This window comes from Camelina sativa, chromosome 8 (genome assembly GCF_030686135.1).
Source record: "Camelina sativa cultivar CO46 ecotype springtype chromosome 8, ASM3068613v1".
Lineage (NCBI taxonomy): Eukaryota > Viridiplantae > Streptophyta > Magnoliopsida > Brassicales > Brassicaceae > Camelina > Camelina sativa.
The window spans coordinates 21,818,151-21,830,680 of record NC_141887.1 but is presented as its reverse complement, the minus strand read 5'-3'; the positions used below and the strand labels follow the sequence as shown (position 1 = coordinate 21,830,680).

The following is a 12,530-nucleotide window of genomic DNA, read 5'->3' as shown; positions in this document are numbered from 1 at the left end:
GTTGGGTATTTTCCAATCTTTAAAGCCCAAGCTTACGCCGATGAAATGAAGAAAACGACATCGTATTGATAATCTTCTTCAACCTCCACAACTCTCTTCTCCTTCCCCAAATTGACGTTCCTTCACTTTTTCTTTTTTTTTTCCGTTATCCAAAGAAGAAGAGACACACTCGCGAAAATGGCGGCTCACTCTTCTTGCAACTGTGCTTTAGCGAATCCGATCATCTCACGAATCGATTCTTCCTCTAAGCAGAAGAAACCATCTGTTCCATTATACTTCTTCTCTACAAGAAACCCTTTGACGAATCCATGGTTAGGCGTTGTTGATTCATCATCCCTCTCTCTCACCTCTCCCGTCTCCGCTCTTCAAACCAATCGCCGTAGAATCCATAAATCCGTCATCTCCAGCTTACCCACCGCGTAAATTTCTCACCAAATCTTGAAATCTAATTTTGATCAATTTTAGTCCGCTAAATTCTAACAAATAACGTGCTCTGATTTTGTTTCAGGAATCCAGATTCAGTGGTTTCTGATGCGAAAAAGCCAAAGTAAGTGTAGCGAGAGTATTGAAATTGCTTTGCTAATGGATTTGAAAGTATTCTGATTTGATTTAGGGTTAAAATGTAGATGGTCATGGAGAGCAATTAAGTCGTTTGCAATGGGAGAGCTTGAAGCTAGGAAGCTTAAGTATCCAAATACTGGAACTGAAGCACTTCTCATGGGTATTTTGATTGAAGGTACCTTTATAACTTACTTTTGGTTTTTATTTGCTATCAAAATTGAGATTGATACCTAAAAGCTTCATTAGGATCTTCTTGGTGGTAGTGATAAGTGTGGTAATGTTGATTGAATGGGCAGGAACTAGTTTTACTTCAAAGTTTTTGCGTGCGAATAATATAATGCTATACAAAGTTCGTGAAGAGACGATCAAGTTACTAGGAAAAGCAGATTTGTATTTCTTTAGCCCTGAGCATCCTCCTTTAACCGAAGATGCTCAACGGGCACTTGACTCTGCTCTGGATCAGAATCTTAAAGCAGGTTTGTGTTTTGTTCGAACTCAACTTGTCACTCTAGTGTTTTGAATCTCATTTTCTGTGAATTGGTGATATAATTGTCGTTGTGAGAGCAACATTACCTGGATATAAGTTTGTATTGATTGGTTAGTTTCTTAGCATACTCTGAAGTTTTCATGTCGTTGGCTAAGGCTTATCAATCTTGTGGAAGAGAGATAGCTTTGTTTAGAAACTGTTCCAGTACATGCATACGGTGATAAATGTCTAATGAGAGCAACATTACTTGGAGTCTGGTAATTTGTTAGCAGCATACTCGGAAGTTTTCATGTTGTTGGCTTATCAATCTTGCGGAAGAGAGATAGCTTTGGTTCTAAAAAAATTCCAGTATATGCAAGATGGTAATAAAATGTCGTTAACTCGTTGTGAGAGCAACATAACTTTTAGAACAGTTTATACTGATTGAGAGTCTGGTAATTTCTTAGCCTACTCGGAAGTTTCATGTCGTTGGCTTATCAAATCTTGCGGAAGAGAGATAGCTTCGGTTATAAAATGTTCCACTATATATGCATATATGCATGCTTCGATTATAAGACAGGAACTTAAGCACTATTGTTATTGCTTATTGTTACAGGTAGTATCGGGGAAGTAATGCCAGCACATATACTACTGGGAATCTGGTCTGAAGTTGACTCTCCAGGTCACAAGATATTGGCAACCCTTGGTTTCACAGATGAAAAGTCTAAAGAGTTAGAGTCCTTTGCCTCTAAATCTGGCTTTCTAGATGAGTAGTATATTACATCTGTCATTTCTCCATTAATGCAAAATCTTCAAATTCATAGTTGCAGTTTGCAATAATGTGTCCATCCTTACTGATTCTTATTTTTAGTTCTTTGCTTTGCCGTAAAGACTTAAAGAAGCTTTTCCATAGAAATTACTAACACTGGATCCTTGAGTTTTACTTGTTATATATAGCATCTCGACTTTAATTGTCATTGGCATTTCTTTCCCCAAGTTAGATTTTTATATCTAGAGGAGAAACGAATTTACAATGTCAAGCCGTTCTCTAGACTTGAACGCCAAATTTGCATACATACCAATCAATGGCCTAAACAAGAGATGGTAATTTCAGTGAAATGGAATGGAATCTTGGAGACTTGGTGATCAATAATTTTCGAGTCTTTTTGTGAACAAGAAGAGTAAAAACTTTGAGATTTGGAAATTAGAGAAATACCTGAGTTTTCTGTAATACAATTGTTTGGAACTAAAAAAAATACGTATATTTGTTTTTAATGACCAAAATACTAAAGATGTACCACTAACTAATAGACTTTAATACTAAAATTTAAAGGTCTCTATTGTTTTAACTTTTAACCCACTAAAATAGTCTATTTTAAACTTCAATTTTAAATATTAAAACCTTAACCGAAATCATAATCATGATCTAAGAAAATGAGACTCTGAATCAGATACACTAAACCTTAAACCTGAAAATGGTGTATTTTCTTAATTAATGTGTTAGCCTATTATTTTAGTTTAGACTTAATAAAATTCGAGATCTAGACTTAAAAAGTTAACACCATGGAAAAGACAATCCAAATTTTTTTATTTCTAATGTTTAGCAATGAAAATCCACAAAGATTCTGAATTGATGAACTTCGAGCAAAAATATTAAGTATATAGTTTGACCCTGAAATAGATCCTGAAAGGTTGGACGATTAACTTGTAATATTAATTTCTTCGTACCAAAGTCATTTGTTATTTTAGTTCAGATACCTTAAAATTGTTAACGATGATCTCATTCGAGCATTCTTATTTTTAATAACTTTATATGTACGAGCTAGATTGTTATTTCATCACTCTAGAAATAATAATTTATTATAGAACTATTCTCTCAAGACATAGAATATGATGTGGAAAAACCTGTCAAATATGTTTTGTATATAAGATGGAGTAATAGTAATTTTAACAAAAGTTAAGTAACCTATTAATGATTATAATTACCCCATAATACATGATCGCGTTGGATAGTTCCATGACAAATAGTTTTAAGATAGACAGTTATAAATATATTAATTTGTACCACATTACATTATATATCTCTAATAGATAGACGATTTTACAGTTTGCTAAAGAATGGACTTAAGGGAATCAAACCCTAAATTTGGATTTAACTTAAAGAGATTTTCATACAAAAATACATATAGTGTATATGGGTTAGACAAGTATATCTCTACACAAAAAAAAAAAAAAATGTATATCTGTATAACACAATTTCAAAATTCGTTATAAAAACTAAATCAATCAAAGCTATAACTCAGAAACTCATAAGATTTATTAACCTAGAGCCTATAGACGTTGTGAATATGTTAACGATTCTACTATGTAATAGTATGAAACTAAGAAGACATAATTAATTATTAATCACGAGATTCCTCATGGATAGAAGAACCGTTGATATAGTATCATGTCATGTGTGAGTTATTTTTAGCTTCAGCTTTGTCATTTAGCTCAATTTTGTCTCCACTTAGTCTCAACAATGCCGTCTTAATGCTCCACTAATTATCACGTTATTATTATTTAACTCACATGCCCCCACCACTTTGACATTAATCTCCTATTATCACGACTTTTCATGAATACTAGAGTCCAGTCCAGCTTTTCATTATTATTTTCTTATCAAACGATTAGGCTATAATTCAACTTTAGGGTTTCGGATATTTGTTAAACAGTTTGTTCTGGGGTCATGATTTATTTAACAGTTTAAAAACATGTCAGTTAAAAATAACTATAATGTGCTTAATACTGTTGATATTTTGGCTGATGATATATAAACATGTATCTTCTTCAGGGCAACAACTTTTTTCTTTTTCCGTTTTCAAATAAAAAAATTGCCTAAATAGAGACTTCAAAAATCTTATAATTAAACTTAAACGCCAGTTTTTGGAAAAGAAGTTAATTTACAATATAGAAGACAGTCACCGATATATTACTTTAGCTTATAATTTTGTTGCGGATTTGTATAGGGAAAAAAAAGCTAAAAAATATCTCATTTATTTTTTATTTGGAAGTTTAATATCTTGTTTTTTTTGTTGGAAAAAAAATACTTCATCTAATTAGTGTTGGTCTAAAAATACTTCATTTCTAAAGTTGTTGATAATTTCGTACCCCTTACTTAACATCTGTTAACGGACGTTAAAGAATAAGTCGACGGTATTACTTTATCAATACACGAGTTAAATAGATATATACAACTTGTTAACAAATTATATTAAACAGTTAGTTTATCATGGTCTAGTGGTAACAAAGAGTTTGTTTCCCAATCTGAATTTGGGTTCGAATCCATGTATATGCGTTATTATTTTTCCATTTTTTTTAAACTAATGGCAAATTTGTAAATATATCTTCTTCTTCATTAGCAACAGCGGTGATGTCCAACCGTCAATTGAACCAACGAACATATCTCCGACGGCATGGTGGTGGCTACGGCGGGGACGGGTTGAGAAGGAGGAGGAGTGACATCGGTAGGGTCGAGTTTCGGGTAAGGAGTGAGAAGGCGTGGCGGCGGCGGGAGCGGAAGAGATACCTAGGTATTGCGATTGGAGCTTTTGTTTTGGGTTTGGCTATTCTTACACTCGCAGGTTAGTTCTGTCTCATCAGACGGAGAAGAAAGATGCAAGAACCTTAGATCTATTCGGTGGTTCAACTTTAATCGACGGATGCATACCACCGCCGGCCACCGCTGCTACAGTAATAAGAATGAAGAAGATGATGTATTTACGAGTTTGCCATTAATTACAAAAAAATAGGTAAAAAAAATCCAAGGGTAGATTCGAACCCAGGTTTCTTCGAAAAAAATAAATTTTCAGTTACCACCACACCATGAGAATCTAATAATTAACTTCTGTTTAGAAGTCGTATATATCTATTTCATACGTGTATTTACAAATTACTACCGTAAATTAATTCTTTAACGTCCCTTGACGGATGTTAAGTCAAGGGTACGAAATTACCAACAACTTTAGAAATAAAGTATTTTTTAGACCAACGCTAATTAGATGAAGTATTTTTCTTCTAACAAAAAAAAGATCAAGTACTAAACTTCCAAATAAAAAATAAATGAAATATTTTTTAGTTTTTTTCCAATTTGTATTTAAATCACCAATATATTATTTACTTCAACATTTGTTAATCTCAGTAGAAACTACGTTATTCACATTTGTTTGGGAGGGGACCATAAATTGAATTCGTGAGGAAAGCAGAAGCACGATAAGATTCGAGGCAATTAGGTGCCATCCACATGGGGACTTAATTTAAATTATATAATTAATCAGCTTAATCTACCAACTTCTTTCTTTATTTAATTGTTGTATCCAAGTTGTGCTCATAAAATTATTAACATATTCAATTTGCCATAGACTTTTTTTCTTCTTCTAAGCTGATAGGTTCATTGATTTGTTTAACTTATTTTAAAGATATGTGACATACTGACATAGATATAATCTATATTTTCTTTGTGGGCAATGTAAGTTAGGTTTATAGCTTTAATTAACATTACAATTGTGTATGCTTTACAAGCTTGCATTCCTTTGGCCTTTTACCAATATGTAATGTCTGTCTTTGCCTTTACTCCTTTTTTGTCTTCATCACGAATTTAACTTTGACAACGCATAATCTGAAAGTTTAGTAAGCAATTAGTTTCTATCTGTAAAATGCATTACCATTTTCATTATTGTTAACGTTAACTATACCAACAACAACAAAATATACGATTTTCAAAGAAATGTATCTTACATTTTTAATATTATTAAGATTATTTTTAAAAAAGAAAAAGTTTAATCTATAGAAATAAAATCTATATAATAAAATATTACAAAATAAATGTAACTTTGCAAATATTAGTTGACATAATAGCGAGTCGATTTTTTTAAAAATAGAAATTTTCTTTTTTTTTTTTTGTGTTTCTAGAAATTGTAAAAAAGTAAAACCCTAAATTATGAACGTATCTTAGTTTCTTATAAATACTTTACATTATGTTCATTAATTATCAGATCATGGCTACCTATTGTTTCTTATTTGAATTGTGCAAATTTTTTTAATCGTACTAATCCATTAATAGTATTTAATCGTAGGTTGTATGGAATCAACGTCGTGAATTGATACATGGAAATTTAGATGCCGCTTCAACCGGTGAATTTTTAACTTTAATGTTTGATTTTATGTTCGCTATATTGTGTTCTAATGGTTTAGTTGTTCGCCAGAAAATTGGATCCAATGTTTTAGGATAATTTTCCAAGGTATGCTCTCATCTCTTCTCAGTTCTCATGATTTGTTATATGTTTTCATATGTGATCATATTAGCTAGCTTCTAAAACGAACAAGAGAGAAAGAAACAAATATATGCATGGTTTACATATATGTTTTACTTTTACGTTCCACGTGATCTTGAGAAAAAAAGCTAGGATTCATCCTTCAGGTGATCTCTTCTACACTGTAACATGTTTGTTTTTATTATTTAATGGGTGGATTTTTCCTTTTAATTTTTGTTGGTTAGTTCATGTGATTAACATGTAATATCTATATAATACGACTACAGTCTACTATTTTGGTATTATGATTCAAGGTTCTAAGATTACAATTAGGTTTTGTGTATTTTAAAGGTCATGGAACAATAATGTAATCTTCTCCTTAATTACTTGATTTGTAGTCAATATCTGAAAGGTGCATATTGATAGTTGTGATGTTTATTTAATAAATAAAAGTTGTTATGTGCCTCTGTAGAAACTATTGTTATGTGCAACCCTAAGTCTTTGTAACTTGAGATTATAGTTGTGGCAGAGTCATCGAAATTGTATCCATCGTGACATATGGGATTTTGAACCGTTGTTGTATGTTGCGTTGTTGTCGTCGTTGTCGTTATATTGAGTTTGTTCTCCATCAGACTCCATCGAATGAAAAAAAAGAAACAAATGACATGGATTAGTAGAGAGACGTGAGCAGAGAGCGAGGACTATTATGCTCCTTGGTTGAGATTATGTGAAGAAGAGTAAATCGTGATGAAGACGAGACGCGGCAGAGGTGGTGAAAACCATTAGCGGGTATGTGACTCATGTCTTGGTTGTGGCAAGTTTTGATGGTGGTGCTGGAGCCAAGACAGGTTAGATCTGAGAAGGGAAAGAGGAAGAAGAGAATGAAAATGAAAGGATGATGGAGATAAAGGTTGTGTTGAGTAACCAAATTTAGGGGTTAGCCGGCGCCAGATATGATGTCTTTTGCGATCAACCATATCCGCGCGTAGCGTGGATTAATAACCTAGTAATAATAATAATAAAAAAAAATGTTTGCATGATAAACATAAAATGGTTAAGAACATAACTGTAAAACAAATGACAGTTCAAATTTTATTAAGTTTATTCTTAACACGTGCATAATATATATCTAATTTTTCTAAATATAAGAAAATGATTAATTTTAATATAGGCTTGGTAATATAACAAGGGAATCACATTCTTAATAGTATTCAAAAAAAAGAAGAATAAAAGATTGTAAGGGGGCGATTTTAATCAAACCTTTTTTATTATTATAATCTAACGTTAATATATGAGTTGCGATGTAATTAAGAACTTATAAGTCATATTGGAGATTAGCTAATCAATCTAATAGAGTCAAACAGCAACAGCAACTTCCTCGTTTGGTGGAACTGTGTTCTCGTATTAACTTGTTTTTTTCTCCCTCAATCATCTCATATAAGCTGGTCCAGGTAAAGAATACATTTATTTATTTTTAAATACAAAAGACCTAAGCATAATGTATACTTCGATTAATAATAATGCATCTTTAAATATTTTTTCTCCATGTGATATTGAACTGGATGATATCTTACTACTCAGCCAATTATGATATAATGGGTGTAAATTAAAGGAGTATACGTACTATCTAATGGAAAGTTCACCGATCGTAAATGTGTTTAAGGAGTATATTACTTTGTAAAAATTTGTGATACCTTTACCATTTAGCATACCTTTTTTACTTTTTGATAAAGTACCATTTAGCATACTAGTAAAATCTAAATTATTCTAGTGGTTAACCAAAGGTCGTCTAGTGTTACGCCAGATTTGGAGTTCAATTACCATAAATCTTAACTTGGTATCGAACAACAAGGAGAAGAACCAACTCAAAGGGAATCCATTATTATACTTAATCCAAGCGATAAAGAGGTGGTTTTTGAACACAATTACACAAACTTAACTAAACTAAGCAATTGAAATCAAACAAGCCAAAGGCAAACCATAAGAAAATAATGAACAAAAGACTAGCAAGATTCAAAATTACATAAATTAAAGCGGGAAATCAACAATTCAAACTAAACAGTTTTAAGCAATGGATAAAAGACTAGTCTTCGGGTTAGATTATTGACTCGAGTGATCACTAAATAAATCCAAGAATCTCTACCAATCTAACAATGCTAATCCACTGGTATTATATCAGTAATCTAGACTAATCCATTTCCATGTAATCTCTTTACTAATCATATAATAATTAACAACTTTCGTTTGCAATCAAATGATTACTGAGTATTAATTCCAAGCCTAACTAACCATCTAGAATCCTAATCATCAATTTTCATTGATTGGGAATGATAAGCACTCAAACACCTTACAATAAATTTTGTATGATTTAGACTAGCTTAATCAAACACTAATCTAGCATTAAAAACACATGGAGAGTAAAGTTCTAGCTAGTATTAAAACTAAGACCTAAAGCATCTTGAATCAATCAAAAATCACCATAATGTACGATGATAGAATAAGACGAATCAATCCATTTAAATAATTTCGTTGGACATATAGTTCGATATGAGTTTTATTTGAGTACTATATATGCGGTGATTTATATCTTTTGACTTTTGATGAAGACATACGATCCGAGGTGTTATCTTGAAAACTTTAAACATCTTAGATATTAAGGTTTTAAATCTTTGACAACAACAAAAAAAGGTTTTAAATATTCAGTAAATTCATTACAATTGATGCAGTATGATGTATGAACATATATAGTATATACCACATTTAAGAACATGAGGCATAAACCATTACACCAAATAGACCAGTCTTGTTCTAACGTCCAAAAAGAAAATACTAGATAGAATTATAGTTAATTCTAAAAGTACCACAAACTAATCAAAATGATTTTTCAGCAATTCGCATTAATCTTTCTTTTAAAAGATACATTATACTCCAAACATATATATACACTTTGATTGCTAATCAAAAAAATGCAAAACGAGAGGAAGGGGGAGAAGGCAGAAGGGCACGTGGAGAAGGAAAGAGCATGAGAGCCGACAAAGAGCATCTTTTAAGACATGGGTTTGCGTCCACAAGAGTCATGCCATTGCCTCTCCGATCCTCTCTCTCTCTGCACATTCAATTCAACAATCTCTTGTCTCTCTCTCTCGTGCTTTCTCCTTTGGGTTTGAGATTTGTCAGCGCCTTCTTCGCGTCTTCTTATTACTTCACTCTCTCCAATGCCATATCCACACATCGCATTGCATTCTATATCTTTTTCTTCATATAGTATATTGTTATACAATCAAATTTGTCTACTTTATTGCCCATGCTCCTGTTCAATAATATATGTTATAAAAACATTTTTAACTCTACATCTCACTACTTTTAGTACTTAGCCATGGCCATAACCTGCATTGCCCTAGAAGTTAGAAGATTCTTATTTTTATAGAGAAACACTTACATGTGCGCATATATATATATATATATACAAAATAAGTTATATATACTTAATTATTAATGTATACGTAATTGAAGATATGATGTTAGGTGTAATTACTACATAGGTTGTTGGAAAATGAAATATATCGGTGCTTCACAAAGTTATGAAAGTTGATTTAAACAATTTTTTTTATTTTTGACTGCTAGGGTTGCCAATATTTAATATAGAGAACTAGGATAACTATATGACAGATTTATAATAAAAATTAATGAAATATATGTAATTAAAAATTTTGAAAAGTATATATCCATCGATTATCGAATTATAGTCATTGAAAAGTCTTTGCCAGTATTTAGAATCAGAAAATAACGAACAATCTATATCATGTAAGAGTAAAATCTACTAATGAAAAAAGAGAACCTCTAAATAAATAAGATCGTTAATGTAAACGAGAGCGATTGAAATGTTATACAAAGAAAAAATGGCGTAGAGGTAGGGACCAAAGCACCGCCTAAAACATGAGAATGATGTCATTGTCATAAGCACAAGCAGAAAAAAAAAAAAAAAAAAAAAAAACAACAACAAAACAAAAGCTATCCATCTCTCTTTCACTCTTCCCTCTCTGTCTCTCTCTTCCTAACCCTAATTTACCAATCACCAACCAAAGCAAATTAAGCAGACAACCCCCACAGACACCTCAATCCCCCAACACATTTCATATAAACTAAAAAAAAAAAATTAAATAATAAAAGCCTACCATAAGCCCTTTTCACTTCCTCTGCCAAGTACAACTCAACAGAAGAGAAGCTATAAACAAAGAGAGAAGAGAATAAGAAGACAAGAAAAAGAGAGAAGAGAGAGAGAGAGAGAACCTTAGCTTACCAAATCAATCAAAGAACAAGATGAAGAAGAAAAATCCAGCTTGATATTTGTTGTGAAAACATTATTATTCTTTTTCTCTTCTACCTAGCTAGAGTCTCTCCCAGGTCAAAATCAATTCTCATCTCTCCCTCACCGATCAATCTCAACATAGAAATGGATCCAGTTCAATCTCATGGATCACAAAGCTCTCTCCCTCCTCCTTTCCACGCTAGAGACTTCCAATTACATCTTCAACAACAACAACAACAACATCATCATCAACAACAACAACAACAGTTCTTTCTCAACCATCATCAGCAGCCGCAAAGAAACCCTGATCAAGATCACGAGCAGCAAGGAGGGTCAATATTGAATCGATCTATGAAGATGGATCGCGAAGAGACAAGCGATAACATGGACAACATGGGTAACAACAGTGGTAGCGAAGGTAAAGAGATGAGTTTACATGGAGGAGAAGGAGGAAGCGGCGGTGGAGGAAGTGGAGAACAGATGACAAGAAGGCCAAGAGGAAGACCAGCAGGATCCAAGAACAAACCTAAAGCTCCAATAATCATAACAAGAGACAGCGCAAACGCTCTTCGAACTCATGTTATGGAGATCGGAGACGGATGTGACATAGTTGACTGTATGGCTACGTTCGCTAGACGCCGCCAAAGAGGCGTTTGCGTTATGAGCGGCACAGGAAACGTTACTAACGTCACTATACGTCAGCCCGGATCACCTGCTGGCTCGGTGGTTAGCCTCCACGGCCGGTTTGAAATCCTTTCTCTTTCCGGATCTTTCTTACCGCCACCTGCGCCTCCTGCAGCCACTGGGCTAAGCGTTTACCTAGCCGGAGGACAAGGGCAGGTCGTTGGAGGAAGTGTAGTAGGACCGTTGTTGTGTTCGGGTCCTGTGGTGGTTATGGCGGCCTCTTTTAGCAATGCGGCGTACGAGAGACTGCCTTTGGAAGAAGATGAGATGCAAACGCCTGTTCAGGGAGGTGGGGGAGGAGGAGGAGGAGGTGGTGGTGGAATGGGATCTCCACCAATGATGGGGCAGCAACAAGCTATGGCAGCTATGGCGGCGGCTCAAGGACTACCACCAAATCTCCTTGGCTCGGTTCAGTTGCCGCTGCCACAGCAAAATGATCAGCAGTATTGGTCTACGGGTCGGCCACCGTATTGATTAGATTGCTACTCTTATATATATTACACATGAATTGAATATATTTAGCTATGTACTTATATATATGTAGCTATTTACTAATAGATCTTACATATATATAAAGCAAGCTAACATGGAATGATTAAAGAGGAGGTGTATACTAAGTATGACGAGAAGATGAAGACGGCGATGATGAAGAAGCCTTTTCCGATGGGTTTGTGGATCAACAATTGAGTAGATGTTTCAGGTTCTTCTTTGTTTATTTTTGTCTTGTTTTAGTGGTAGTTGTTTTTTTTAATGTTTGATTATGTGAGGTTTTAAGTTGTTCTTTACTTTATTGAGTTATTTGATGAATTTGATTCTTAATTATGTTCGGTTTGTTTTCTTTGTTTTAATTTCTGGTTTTAATTTCTCCCATTTTCAAGTAGTATAAACATTTTTTATGTATAGTTTTCTTAAAAAAATTATAGTTACAAAACAAAAGTTATTTTACGTGGAAATATGTTGTTTAAAGAGGTGGGTAGTTGCCATCCATAATTACCATATATGGTAAGTGTGTTCTTATACGGGTTCAATCTTTTCTTCGTACCAATGTCATTTTTTTGAGTTCGAAATAACTAAAGTTTGATTCTAAATATCAGAAGAAATTATAGGCCGAAAATTTCCATGATTTTGTCAATATATGTATACACACAATTCTAGGACGCTTCCAAGAATAGAAAATGGCTGGTCTCACTTGTGATTTTAATTATCGTTGGTGTAAAAT

At 33.3% G+C, this 12,530-nt stretch overlaps 2 protein-coding genes across 2 annotated transcripts; both read left to right on the top strand.

The window, feature by feature from the left end:
- On the top strand, positions 1–2,004 carry LOC104707503 (ATP-dependent Clp protease ATP-binding subunit CLPT2, chloroplastic). The gene is made up of 5 exons (XM_010423873.3): positions 1–419; positions 509–547; positions 627–736; positions 858–1,037; positions 1,644–2,004. Exons 1-5 carry the CDS (start codon positions 178–180, stop codon positions 1,799–1,801), a joined length of 729 nt encoding a protein of 242 aa, XP_010422175.1. The 5' UTR covers positions 1–177; the 3' UTR covers positions 1,802–2,004.
- An 8,361-nt stretch (positions 2,005–10,365) lies between these two features.
- LOC104707502 (AT-hook motif nuclear-localized protein 26-like) lies at positions 10,366–12,133 on the top strand. The gene has a single exon (XM_010423871.2). The coding sequence runs from the start codon at positions 10,772–10,774 to the stop codon at positions 11,783–11,785; it is 1,014 nt and encodes a 337-aa protein (XP_010422173.1). The 5' UTR covers positions 10,366–10,771; the 3' UTR covers positions 11,786–12,133.
- Positions 12,134–12,530: the final 397 nt, after the last annotated feature.